Source organism: Herpailurus yagouaroundi, unplaced genomic scaffold, assembly GCF_014898765.1.
Source record: "Herpailurus yagouaroundi ecotype Mexico unplaced genomic scaffold, PumYag 198, whole genome shotgun sequence".
Classification (NCBI taxonomy): domain Eukaryota; kingdom Metazoa; phylum Chordata; class Mammalia; order Carnivora; family Felidae; genus Herpailurus; species Herpailurus yagouaroundi.
The window spans coordinates 30,693,580-30,708,184 of NW_024412429.1; the positions used below are offsets into that span (position 1 = coordinate 30,693,580).

Consider the following 14,605-nt stretch of genomic DNA (forward strand, 5'->3'; position numbering starts at 1 on the left):
TGGTGCTTTTTTCTGTCAAGCGTGTCCCATTGTTTTCATGAGTTTTTTCAAAGGGTATGTGACCTAAATAAAAAGATTTCAGAACTATGCTTTAATGAGTGATAATCAAATTATAATACTGGACTCATTTTCCTGTTAGAAAAAAAAAAAAAAGACTTTCACTTAAATGACTGAATTGTTCAAATACTACATCTTGGGCTTGATGTCTGATAGATAAGAATCACCAGAAATGAAAGAAATATATATTTATTGCATCTGCAGAAATATTATAGGATCACATGTTGTGATTTTTGTGCTTAAGACTTTCTATGCCATTTTATGACCCACCTACTTAAAAAAAAAAAAGTCAAAATTACAGTTTTTCAGTGTATTAAATGTGTAAGTGGGGTCAACGTTTTTTACATGCAAACCAGTTGGAAGTTATTAAAATGAATTGTAATGGGAAGTGGGAATTAGTCCTGTATAGCCCGGATTGAGACATTTCTGTGCTTTATGGGTCTTTCCCCTATTCATTTGACAGAGGCCAAAATTCACCATGCCTCTTTTCCATGTCTTGGGGTCACCTTCCAACCTACACACACCCCACCACCGCCATCATCATCATCATCAGTATCAGTGCTCTCAGTTTCCTCCTTTCTTATCCCTCTCTCATCTCTCACTCCTCTCTACTTTGCTATAATCTGGAACTTTTGCCCCCCCCCCCCCCCCCATAAAAGTCAAATGCCTCTGTAATCCTCAATCTGTTTTTCTAGTGGTTTTTCCACTCCTTGGCTTTACTCCACTTATAGTGTCTCAAACCTCAGGGTCTGGAATGTCAGCTTTGTTCTCTTTGCTGCCTTTTCCAACACCGTTATTCCTTCATCCTTTTTTTTTTCCCCTCATGTCTCTGCTCCTTTGAAATTCCTATCTTGCCTAAGCCACCTGTTTGTTAGTCCTTAGTGAGCAACCTCATGGCTGCTTTTCCTTATTCACTGGCAGTTGGTCTACAGTTTTCTTCACCCTCAGCTTCCAATGATCATAGCTTACCTGGGCATCCATGTGGAAAAACACCAACGAATACCACACCTGGACTTTGAGTTCATTGGCCACTTGATTTCCAGTAACTTTCACCTCATCAGCAATTCACTATAATCCACTTCCTCCAGAATCACATATTCACAGTCCTTATTCTGACCAGAGCCACCTAGCTGTGCCTCTCAAATCATGACCTTTTCTTGACCTTTGGGCCTCTCTCCTTTATTCCCAGTGTATCGGTAGTCTTCCTTCTACATTTTATTTCTTTAATCCCACTTAGAATTCGTGATTTATAATTTCAATAACTACCCCCCCCTTTTTGCCAATACCTTTAACTTCCTTGTTTCTCTGCTTTTTCTCTTTGCACCTGTTGGATAGAAAGTTAACACCAAATGAAGCAGTTAATGTCTTCTCTGTGTCTGTTCATACATGGCTGAGCATTGCTAGAAAAAGTCACAAAGAAAGGCAAATTGATTCCCCTATAAATGTATTATCACAGATATTTATTTATTTGTTTGTTTGTTTATTATTTTTAAAGTAGACTTCATGCCCAGTGCGGAGCCCATTGCGGGGCTTAAACTCACGACCCTGATGTCGTGACCTAAGCTGAGATCAAGAGTCAGAAACTAAACTGACTGAGCCATCCAGGCATTCCTCATAAATCTTTTTATTTATTTATTTATTTATTTATTTATTTATTTATTTTTAATATTCTTAAAAAATTTTTTTTGATGTTTATCTATTTTTGAGAGGGAAAGAGAGCACAAGTGGGGGAGGGCCAGAGAAATGGAGACACAGAATTCAAAGCAAGCTCTGGGCTCTTAGCTGTCGGCACAGAGCATGACACGGGGCTTGAACTCACGAGCTGTGGGATCATGACCTGAGCCAAAGTTGGTTGCTCAACTAACTGAGCCACCCAGGCAGCCCCCTCACGAATCTTTTTTTAAAAAGTTTTTATTTGAGTATAGTTGACCTATAATGTTACATTAGTTTCAGGTGTTATTATCACAAATCTTAAGTGGGTCTTCAGTACTATCCAACAATTCCCTTACTGCAATGATTATTGAAAACTCTTTGCTTCGCCAGTTTTTTTACTTCCCTCGTTCAGTCTCAGTCTCACTAGGTCGCTGGCTGCTTTGTTATGGAGAGAATAGAATCTAACCATTAGGGATTTACATCTTCCAGCTCAACATACGTATCTGCCTCCTGTTACAGTGAAAAGAGCCTTTTACCTATCTTAGTTTGGATTCTGCCTGTGCTTCATATCCCATCCCTTTCTGCCTTCTCAGAAATTCTAAAATATCTAAATGTGGTTCTTGCTTTTCCTAATATTGTCAGCCAGTCCATCTCACTTTTATCTTTTCTGTCAGTTGACCCTTTTGCTACCATTCTACCATAACCCTCCCTTTCCAGCCCTCTCATCTAAAGCCCTTCAGACAAGATTTGACTCAGAAATCAGATTTTTTTTGGATTTAGAAAAGCATCGACATGTACGTACTACCTAAGGTTGTGATAATCTCAGTGGGATGTGGGGCAGCGCCCTGTAATCATCACCTTGTTGTTTCTGACCTGGACATGCATGGCTTTACACTTTAAGTGGGATAAGTAAGGACTATAAATAGTTTCATGTTAGTCCAGGTCAGGTTTTGTTTTTGTTTTTTTTTTTTAAGTATATTTATTTTTAGAGAGAGAGAAGAGCGTGGGAGGAGGAGCAGAGAGAGGGGGAGAGGGAATCCCAAGCAGACTGCACTGTCAGTGCAGAACCGACATGGGGCTCCAACTCAGGAACCGTGAGATCATGCCCTGAGCTGAAATTGAGAGTCAGACACTTTAATGACTGAGCCACCCAGGTGTCCCGGGTCAAGTTTTGCTTCCAAATTAAAACAAAACCAAACCTTATTTTTTCAGAGCTTTTGGTTTTGGAATTACAAATAGATTGTGGACAGGTATTGCCACCTCTGTTTTTTAGCTTCATTTTTTTTTTTTTTTTTTTAACCTATCCTGGCTTCTCCTGTCCCTTGTCTCAAATGGCTCTTGCTAATTCTACCAATGACCTTTATCCGAAGAGATCATGTCTAGAGGACTAGTGAACATCTTCACATCTTCAGTCCTCAGACTCTGGTGATGCCAGATCCGTCAAACTTCCCTTGGCTTCCTCAGCCACCTCCCCTCCCTGTCTCTTCCCTGTCACCCTTTTGCAGGCTCAGCATCCTCTATCTTGTGACCAAAGGCTGGGTTTCTTGCAAGACTTTGTCCTAGTGCCGCTTCTTTTCCCACCCCCGGTTCTCTAGATTTGTGATCTCACTTAGTCTGTGCCTTCAGCTAATTCTGTGCTAATGAATCACAGATAGATGCTCCAGAGGAGACCTCTCCTTGAGCTTGACTTCTTATCTTCTCCCCTCTTTCCTCTTCTCCCTACTTGCTCACATCATTTTGGTGGCTTCCAGTTCTGTTAGGATGTTTGGCATGGCCTAAAGGCTCTGCATGGCCTGGCCGCTGCCCCTACTTCAGCTCCTTTTAACTCTGTTCTTTTAACCTTGTGCTTTTACTTCCTCTGAGGTACTGTGCTGCCTCCCACAATGCAGTCACTGTACCAGCTACTCTCTCTGTTTGCAGTGCTCTTCCTTCTGGGTAGGTCATTCCTACTCATTTTTACATCACTGCTCAACTCTTAACTTTCCTGTGGAGGCCCTCTAATTTGTGTGCCCTATCACCATATCTTATGACACCATGTATGCTTATAACACTAACAACAGTTTTATTTTTGTTCAGTTAGTATACCTTCTCCACTAGATGTGAGCCCTTTCAGCCCAATGATTACATCAACTTTTGTTCACCATCATATTTCCAGCATAGTGCTTGGCATCTAGTAGGCAAATACCAAACGTTTTATATGCATTCTGTACATTAATTTATCTCTAATTTTAAAAGTAATTTATGTATGTATATTTACCAGTGAAGCATGTGCAATTTTGCAGTTTTAAGTGGACCCAATCCTAGTGGTAATACTACTAAAAATTATAAAGATACATTGTAGAGAATTCTATGAAATACCTGTATATTTTAAAGGATCAAATGCATGAAAGCCTTACTTTGATCTAACTCATAATTAATTTTGTTCTTCACTGTTTATTGACATCTTCCCCAATATTCTTGACAGAGATCAAATATCTTACTAAGCCTAATATTGTGCCCAAGTAAAATATATGCAGGTTCCAGCACAATCCAGCAGACTCTTAACTTGCTCATCAGTTTATAGGTACCATGGGATTAAAAATAGCTTAGCCATCTGCTAACTGACCAGACAATTTTAGTAGTGTGAAAGGGTGTGGTAGGAGAGAGGGATCTAGGGTCTAGGTGTTCTGTCAGAGCAAGGCTCAGTGCAGAAACCACCTTGTGAACTCTTAATACTGAAACTTAAGAGTCACTTCAAAATTAGGAAGAGATTTGGTAGAGGTTAAGCATAGCATAGTCCCAGTAGTAGGGGATTTCTCAGAATGTAGGGTGACAAAAGAATTTCAACATTTCAATGTTCCACTAAATTTTTTTAGAGAAAAGAATATGTTTAAAGATATAAATTACATAAAACTTAATTACCATATGATATATTCATATAATATGTAATGTGTAACAAATATTTCTAGAAATCAACTTTAATTAATTAGCCTTGTGTATTTATTCTCTAATTAGGAAAATCAGTAGATTCCCAGTCATCTCAAAGTGAATCTGAAATTGTGCCAAAAGTTGCTAAAATGACCGTGTCCGGAAAGAAGCAAACTATGGGATTTGAAGTGCCTGGGTAAGGTTTTTAACCCTCCCCCACCTTTTTATTTGAAATTGGTACTGTCTTGTATTTGACTGTAAGAGAACTATTTTAATTTTGCATGATGTGTCATTAACATTGAAGTATCGTGCGTTCTCAGAATGGCATGATACAAAGAAAAGGGATTGATTCTAAATTATGTATATTACTTAGTCTATCTCGTTGTCAGTGTCCTTATGTAAACTAAACGATTTTTAGCTACTTAACATAAAAAAGCATATTTTGTGAAATCTAACACTGTGAGATAAGGAATCCTTGTGCCACTAGATGGCGTAGGTAAGCAGTGTTTGGGAATTAAATGTCATGGAATCATTATTTAAAAAGTTTTTCTGACTATGATATTTAAACTCTTTTAGATTTTCAGGTTGACTAAAAAGTGGGCCACTAGAACAAGGGCATAAAATATGAAATGAAACATACCTAGAATTTCAAATCTGGTGAGAAATGATAAATCCTATATTAGTAGCACTCATTTATCACTGTCTTTTGGATTCTCCCAGGAGTTTTTGTAGAGAAGGGAAGTTGGTTGCTTGAGACTTCATAGCACAGTTTAAAAACATTAACTTTAATAGAGCCTCTTTAAAATTTTCTTAAATCTATTACTTATAAATTGTATATGTTTTGTCTGCCATTTAGATAGGTAAGAGTCGCTGTTATCAAATGTAAACAAAGAATAGAGGATTTTTTTTTAAATTTCAAGAAATATAAACTAAGCAGCCTCAATTTTTTTCCCTTACAACATTCTTCTATCTAAATTAATGGAAGTTTCATGAGTCTTAGTTGTGAAGAATCTTAAATTGATGAACTTACTCTAATTCAGTGCAGGAAAGAACTCCATATCTAGGACATTGGATGAATGAAAAAGTTACATTTTAATTTGGGTAACTTCAGTCACTTAAAATAATTTTGAATCCTGATTTAGTTACCAAAACCTAAATGTATGTTTTTTCTCTCTGCATTGGGGTTAGGTTGTTGAAATCATAAATTTCTTTTTTATCCTTATGTCTTGGGAACCATTTAATCCCATTATGGGATTATTTTCATTGAGAGAGGGAAAAAAAACCCAGAATATGCAATTCTTATTCTAAGGATTTTATAATCTTAATGCAGAATGTTTTGGAAGTCTTAGAAAGCAACATGTAAATAAGCCCCAATTCACATTAGAAGTAAATGCATAGTTATCTATGGGAATAATTAGAGGAAATAATGGATAATAAATGATCAAGAGAAAAATAGTAAATACAAGTAAATAATTATTGACAACCTAACTTTGTATTACTTTACAAGTGTGATGCAAGCCTTTCAGACTATATACTTCATGAGGGCAGGGCCATTAATGCTCATCATTGTATTTCTTTCATAGAATAGTTGTTTAAATATTCATTGATCAGAGTTGGGGAAATACATTTTATTTTAAAAACAGACTTGGAAATATGTAAATATGTAAAGGTGAAAAAACAGCCTGTGAGTTAGTACTTTGATATAGCTCTATAAGAGACATCATCAGAACATGAAAGGTCTGTAGGTACAGATCAGGTTACTCAGAAATACATAATATTGCTTAAGGACCAAGCTGTATTTGTTCAAATACTTATATAGGACTTGTTAGGGATAATACTTAGGCTGTTATTCTGATTTGATCTTGAGAAAGCACAGAGAAACATAAAAAAACACTTCTGAGTCGAGATTTCAGCAGCATAAATATCTACACACTGTGATTCCCAGTGACGGCTTGTAAAAAAAGGGTAATGCATTGCTTAGAAGAAATGAGATAGCAAACTTTTTCTTCGCTAATATTAAAGATGGTAAATACCTCTCTAGACAAAGCTTATTTAAGTATAAATGGTTTGAACCTTGCATAGAGGACAAATGCTCTTAAATCTAAATTATTAGCTTCCTAGTCTCATTTAAATAATGAGAAAGCAAGCCTCTAGATTCATGTAGAAATATTCCCACTTTTGGAAAGATGGTTTAGGGAAAAAAAAAACCAGAATAATCATATGATAATAATAGATAAGTTTACAAAATTATATCAGAAAGCACTTGAAAAAACATTCAGCCAACTTACTTTTTCTTTCATCAGTCAGTAGTTACAAAATTGGCCATTTAAAAAAAAATTATTTATTTATTTTTGAGAAGGAGGGGAAGAGAGAGAGAGAGAGAGAGAGAGCAAACATGAGCAGGGGAGAGGCAGAGAGAGAGGGAGAGAGAGAATTCCAAGCAGGTTCTGCGCTAACAGCAGGGCATAATCCCATCAACTGTGAGATCATGACCTGAGCCAAGATCAAGAGTTGGATGCTTAACCCACTGAGCCACCCAGGTGCCATCCAGAATGGTCATTTTTAGGCCTCATCTTAGAGATTTTTCAAAATCTTAAAAATACTGACTTTTACTTCGTGATAATAAACCTTCAGACGGTTTTCCTGAGCACAGACTTACCTAGGATGCTTTTCTATTTACTTTGGTCACTTCCTTCTAACCCTGTACGATTCAGTGACCTGATTTGCATTTTACCTAGGATTTACTTGAAAGGGAATGTTTTTGTGAAACCAAGAGAAAAGCAAACCTTTCTGTTACTGAATCGTAAAGGAAATGTTCAAGTCAGACCCATGTTTTCTGAAGCTCTTCCTGTGCTGGGCCCACTGAGCTCTGCCAGCCATAGCCATTCTGCTTGGATCTCTTCTCCATACAGGAGTTAACGTAAGCTTTCCTTTGAAGAAAAGCTTCTGTAACTACAAACAGAGATTTGAGACGAGAAATTGTGATGCACAGTTGTCATGTTTTGGTTTTAGAAGCTGTGGTCATTCAGATGTTTGCAAATTATAGTCTAAGATTTCACTTAATTTAGCCTGTTGGAATCCTTCCAAAGAACTGGAACCTTTTCCATAAACTTAAATTTTTTTGCTGTGGTTCAAGATGAAGCGAATCTTTCTAAGCAGTGTTAGCAAATGAACACCAGAATTGTTAGTAGAGATTTCAAAAGCAAGAGAAAGTAGGAGTGGATGCGAGGTTTTAGTAAAGCTGTGTGACTCTTTTCCTGAGGCCTAGGATGAAAGGTCAGCGTTGAGCATATAAAATTGCCCTGAGTCGTTTTTGTTACAGCGTGCAAGAAGAAAATAGATTTACTATTCTCACATAAACTGCTTACTGTGTATAATTCTTTGACAGTTCCAAAGTGAATTGGATAGAGTTGGTTTCATTTTTAAATTTTTTTTTTTTCAACGTTTATTTCTTTTTGGGACAGAGAGAGACAGAGCATGAACGGGGGAGGGGCAGAGAGAGAGGGAGACACAGAATCGGAAACAGGCTCCAGGCTCTGAGCCATCAGCCCAGAGCCTGACGCGGGGCTCGAACTCAACGGATCGCGAGATCGTGACCTGGCTGAAGTCGGACGCTTAACCGACTGCGCCACCCAGGCGCCCCGAGTTGGTTTCATTTTTAATAACTTGCAATTTAACTTGTTCTTGGTCCTAATTTTTATCTATGTCATTGAAAGGAACGTTAAGTATAGCGTAGTCTGTTGATTAGATCATGTTGCTTCTAGATGCCCATGGGATAGCACTGGATACAGTTTCTGTAGATAATGGTCAAAGAGCTAATGAACTAAGATCAGTGTTTACTTGTGAGGGTATCATCATTATCAAAGGGAAAATAAGTTATGCCAGGTGGCCTTGTTTCTACCTTATGTATTTGAGTCCCTCACTAGATGGTAAACTTTTGGGGTTAGTAGATCAGTTTCTTATTTGCATCTTTTCTTTTCAACATCAATGCCAGTTGTGAGTTGTAGTTTTTAGAAAATCAGGTATCTTGTTGAATTAATGAATTAAAAGCTTCTTTGCTGAAAGTATTAAGAAAATGTAAACATTCAGAAATACCTCCTTTAAGGATGGTATTTGAGCGAAACAGATGGTCTCTGTCCTGTTGGAAGAATGAGTTAGGGATAAACCCAATTTTTTTTTAATACTACTTTATCTCTAGGAATACATTTGATGCCAAGTTTTACAAAGTATCTCCTTTATGCCATCTGTTTTGATAGGATTATATGGCCAAGGCTATGGGCTTGAATTCAGTTATTTTCCAGGATATTTTCTTCTTACCTTAGTTTTTGATAGACTCTTTCTCTCCTGGGACCTTCCAAGTCTGTGGGCTTTGGGTCTAGCTACTTATCATTTCCACCTTCATTGATTGGCCACTTAGCAGAGATCATTTTTGGTCTCCAAAGGTAAGAAATAAGAACAGACAGCTCTCTGCCCTTCTGACATTATAGGATGCCAGTTGAGTTGGTTTAAATACTTTTTTTCTGTCTCTGCTTTCTGTAGAGTAACTGAAGAAAATGGTCACAGTTTCCACACGCCTCAAAAAGGCCATCTTAGTGAAGAAACCGGCATTGCTCCTTCTGATGTTCTTGACACTGTTTCTAAATCCGTTCTTCCGTCCCACACCACTCAAACATCAGAAGAGCAGAGTTCAGCACCAACACCAGTGAAAAAGTCCGGCAAGCTGAGGCAGCAAATGGACGTCAAAGCAGAACTGGAGAAGCGGCAAGGGGGGAAGCAGCTCCTCAACTTGGTAGTCATTGGTAATGCCCTTTGTTCCTCTGGATGCTTGGTCACCTCTGCTTTGGCCCGGCAGCTTTCTGGTGGCAGCGTGCAGACTCCTTCCCAGTCTGAGTTTCTGTATGGGTGTAAATGGACCTAAGCAGGGAGGCATTGCATCGTAATGCTTGCTAGTCACCCCGGGTGACATAACGCCACATCACCAAGGAGGTCATCAGACTCGGCTTGTGGCATGTTCGTTTTGTGAACATTTTGGAAGTGGCATGTCTTATTGACAGTTTAATTTCCAAAAGTCAAGGAAACGTCCCCCCCTCTCTAAAGAGATGCTCTTTTTTTTTCTCCATTTATTTTAACTATCATTTGATAAAAATTGGTATTTACTACTCTAAACACTGACATGAGCTGTCGGATTACATATTCTTGCAATGCCTCTATGTGAACAACATCTGGAAATTGTACCTAGTATTAATCTTGAATCAATTTTCCTTAGGTCATGTTGATGCTGGGAAAAGTACTCTGATGGGCCATATGCTTTATCTTCTGGGTAATGTAAACAAAAGAACTATGCATAAGTATGAACAGGAGTCTAAAAAGGCTGGCAAAGCTTCGTTTGCATATGCATGGGTCTTGGATGAGACTGGCGAAGAAAGGGAAAGGTAGTCACTATATTTCAAAATTTTCAGTTTCAAATGATATATATAATCTTTTAAATAAGTATGCGATATGTGTTGAATATGTGTGGAAGAAAACATGAAATACTTTAGAAACTTTTTTAGAGAAAAGCTTTTAATTATCAGGGAAATATTTTTATGATAGCTTTCATCGTATCTATATACATTTTCTACTCTTCCAAATTCTATGAGAATAGTTTAAGAGAATGTTTATCAAAAAATTAAAAAGCAAACTCAGAAAAAGGCAGTAAGAACTCTTAGCTGCTTATTCTGTGAGAAAAGTTTGTTGTCACTTCCCTCAGTATATGTCAAGTTGACTTGATTTTGAATTAAAATTATGAATAAAACTGTTAATTTTATATCAAGTGACTTTAAGGAAAGATAACTTTTTGTAGTAAACTGTCTTCTGTCTCAAATTAAAATGACCAGTAAGTTTAAATTATCACTTTAATTCATCTTTATACTTTCTGTACTATGTTTTTATGAGATAGAGTTAACAAGTAATTAAATCTATCTCCTACCTTGGGATGAGCACTGGGTGTTGTATGGAAACCAATTTGACAATAAATTATATTATAAAAAACCAAAAACCTATCTCCTACCATATAGGTTTAATCTAGTCAATTACTCCTGTATCTGTTACTGTGCCCGATGCTAACTCTGCAGGAGAGAACAGCTACTCATAGACTTCTGGCCAAAGTATTTCTTTTGAACAAGTCTTTTTAGAGTAGTGATATTTATCATGTTAGAACTGTCAGGGATGAGGGGGCGCAGTGGCATCTTTTTCAGGAAAGAAAGAGGACACCTAATAATTAAGTGAAATGGTGAGATTATCGACTGTGTCAAAATAATGACTAAAGACTTTGAAGTCCTCTGAAAGTCCTAAATCAACAAAGAAATTATTGCATGTTTCCTATCTTCCTTCTGAGTATTAGAGGATATATTTAGATTTTCATACTTTAAAAAAGTGTGTATTTATTTTTTTGGAGTCTTGAATAGTATGCATTATAATATAAAGCAATTCTTAATAAAGGGAGTCACAATATTCCGTAGCTCTTTTGATAAACAGAATTTTATGCCATGGTGGGTTTTGTTTTTTTTTTTTTTCTGGTAGGTATCTTTTTTATTCTATATAGGGTCATAAGCTTGTTTTCCAACCTAATAAGAAAAATTGGAAAATGAATATTGAAAACAGTGGAACTTTTGTATGATGTCAATGTTAGAAGACTAAATAATTTTCACTTATCAGTTTATGAAACATATTGTTAAAATATATGGCTTTTTAGTTGTCTGCTGCTCAGTATGATGCAATTTTAGAGTATTCTTTCATTTTATATGTAGATAGCGGATGCTTCTAGATACATAATGAGAGTTTAACTCACTACTGTATGTTCCTTAATAGCATTTCAAAAATACAGTGTGTTACTTATGCCACCATGTTAAATATTTATAAATCTTCTGTTCTGATCTAATGTTGAACATAAATGAATTTTATATCCTTAGTGTGACAAATGCAGACCAGAGCTGGCTCAAAGGAGTGTATTCTGCTGAAAGTCTAGGCAGGAGCTCAGAATAAGTCTTGGTTCATCAGTATTCTAGGCAATTATTTGAGGATTATTAGAGAGAACTAAGCATCATTTTTACCATGTCAACAGGCCCGTGGTTTCAGATTAGACTAGAATGATATGATCAAGGAGACCCACAGTTACCTTACTGCTATGCTAGGGTGGACATATAATTTATTATAATCGTCAGAACCCTTGGTAGTAGGGTAGTGCTCATTCATTATTCTGAACTATTTGGGGCAAACCAAGATGAATGATTACCCAGTTTATTGCCCACCTGATTTCCCTTTCCTGACATCTGGAAAGACTCAGTACCCATATAGACCCTCCGTGGGCTTTCTTAAAATCTGAACCTACTGTTTTATAGCTAAGAGGCACCGTGTTGATTTCCAAGAAGGATGAAATGAGATGTGAAACAAACTATTTATCTCTCTTGATTTTTTAAAAAAATTGCTATCTCCTTTGATATTTTCTTTTTTCTAAATGTGGAACATACTGACCTACCTACCTTGCAAATGAAAGTTTTATAAATTTATAATTAGTGAAGCATCTACATTAGAAGATGAGGAAAACTACCTCCTGATAGTGGTCATTCTTAACTTTATCTTTTCTCCTGTTCAGTATTTATTGTTTCATTTTCCAGAGATGTCCCCACATATCTTTCTTTGTTCACAGTCTGCATTGTCTCTTACCAAAAAGGGGGTGGGGGCAGGAATGGGAAATACCCAGCATTTTGATTAAACTTTGCTGCGTCCACAACCTTATTTTCAAGCTATACAAATGTAATTCGATTATAGCAGAAATTCTACTCCCAACTGATACCTTGATTAGTCAAAATAATAGACTAGGTAATAAAATTCCCATTGTTACTTAGGAATCTAGACTGTCATTTAGCCTATATTATTAAATAATTTAATCCATAGTAGCACTGATTATTTCTATAATGCATTCTAACCATTTTGATTTCTTTAAGGGGAGTAACAATGGATGTTGGTATGACAAAGTTTGAGACCACAACCAAAGTTATTACACTAATGGATGCTCCAGGCCATAAGGATTTCATTCCAAATATGATTACAGGAGCAGCCCAGGTACGAGATATTTCCTGAATTATAGTACACTGATTGTATATAAAATTTCCTGATGCTGAGGTTATAATTCTATACTCTCTTAGATATAGCAAACAACTGATGGTTATCAGAGGGGAGGTGGTGGGGGATGGGTGAAATAGGTGATGGGGATTAAAGAGTACACTTACCGTGATGCACGTAGGGTCATGTATAGAAGTGTTGAGTCTCTATATTGTACACCTGAAACCAATATAACCCTGTATGTTAACTATACTAGGACTTAAAATTAAAACAAACAAACAAAAAATATTGTAAATTAAAAATTTTTAACTTTTGGAAAAATTTGAAAAAATAGAGACATACTGTATTTTTATGATCTTATTGGTACTATATAAAACCTTTTCTAATTATGATATAGAAGCAAATGTATAAAAGCTGTGGATTTCTTATAGTAAAAATAATGATAAAGTGCTTAATGAGTTATAGCTTTATATCATATTAGTAAGTTGGAGTGAATATTTGAGTATCTGCCTTTTTACTGTATTTATAGTCAAGGCCTGTATCTTCTTAAAGAGCTGATTTATGCAGAAGTACTGAAGCTTGGGAGTTTTGCCCTGCGGTTTATTTATTTATTTTTGTTTTTGAAGTTTATTTATTTATTTTGAAAGAGAGAGAAAACGAGCGGGGAGACAGAGGATCTGAAGTGGGCTCTGTGCTGACAGCAGAGAGCCCAATGAGAGGCTTGAACTCATGAACCATGAGATTATGACCCGAGCTGAAGTCAGACTGTTAACAGACTAAGCCACCCAGGCACCCATTTACTTTCTTTACAGGATTAAACAACCATTGCAATTTATAGAATTACATGGTTCTTAAGGATACTGAAAAAAATCAAAGGTAATATCTTTAAATAAATAATTAAAACATTGGGAATAGCCCTGCACATAGAGGACATCAATTTTTTTTAATAACAGATGATTGTTGGAAAATATGAAGAGTTCAGAAGTTTGCCTGTCACTTGGTAAGCATTTGGCCATTTTCTGAGTTCTTAACAGCTATTTAAATGGAATGTTAATATGAGCATTCGTCAACCTAAAAAGGATTTTATATGAATAAATTTGAATATATTTGAAGAGAAATGAGAAAATACTCTGGTTTAGAAAGTTGAGATATAATTTCAGAATATTAATTTAAGGTCTATGGACTGAACAAGATAATGAAGATTGAAAAATAATTATTACTCTGGATCGAATACCAAATATGGGCTAGACACTGTATTAGGTGTTTTGTATGCATTTAGTTTAATCCTTACAATAAAAGTACACATCCTCCCTATTTTATTATTATTTTTAAAGATTTAATTTTTTAACATTTGTTTATTTTTGAGAGAGACAGAACGCAAGTAGGGGAGGGGCAGGAAACACGGAATCCGAAGCAGGCTCTAGGCTCTGAGCTGTCAGCACAGAGCCTGATGCAGGGCTTGAACTCACGAACTGTGAGATCATGACCTGAGCCAGTCAGACGCTTAACCAGCTGAGCCACCCAGGCATCCCTTAAAGATTTTATTTTTAAGTAATCTCTGTACCCACCGTGGTGCTCAAACCCATAACCTTGGGACCAAGAGTTGTATGCTCTGCCAACAGGAGTCAGCCAGTTAACCCCATCCCTGTTTTAAAGTAGTGTAGGGGCGCCTGGGTGGCGCAGTCGGTTGAGCGTCCGACTTCAGCCAGGTCACGATCTCACGGTCCGTGAGTTCGAGCCCCGCGTCGGGCTCTGGGCTGATGGCTCAGAGCCTGGAGCCTGTTTCCGATTCTGTGTCTTCCTCTCTCTCTGCCCCTCCCCTGTTCATGCTCTGTCTCTCTCTGTCCCAAAAAATAAATAAATGTTGAAAAAAAAAAAAAAAGTA

At 36.8% G+C, this 14,605-nt stretch overlaps 1 protein-coding gene across 3 annotated transcripts in view; it reads left to right on the top strand.

Moving 5' to 3' along the window:
• Positions 1–14,605, top strand: part of HBS1L (HBS1 like translational GTPase) — an 88,804-nt gene that overhangs the window by 47,426 nt on the left and 26,773 nt on the right. For all 3 annotated transcript variants that reach the window (XM_040449116.1, XM_040449119.1, XM_040449118.1), the window contains 4 exons: positions 4,705–4,813; positions 9,157–9,416; positions 9,884–10,049; positions 12,603–12,720. In XM_040449116.1, coding sequence (XP_040305050.1) covers positions 4,705–4,813; positions 9,157–9,416; positions 9,884–10,049; positions 12,603–12,720 — 653 coding nt within the window. The remainder of the gene's footprint in view (positions 1–4,704; positions 4,814–9,156; positions 9,417–9,883; positions 10,050–12,602; positions 12,721–14,605) is intronic.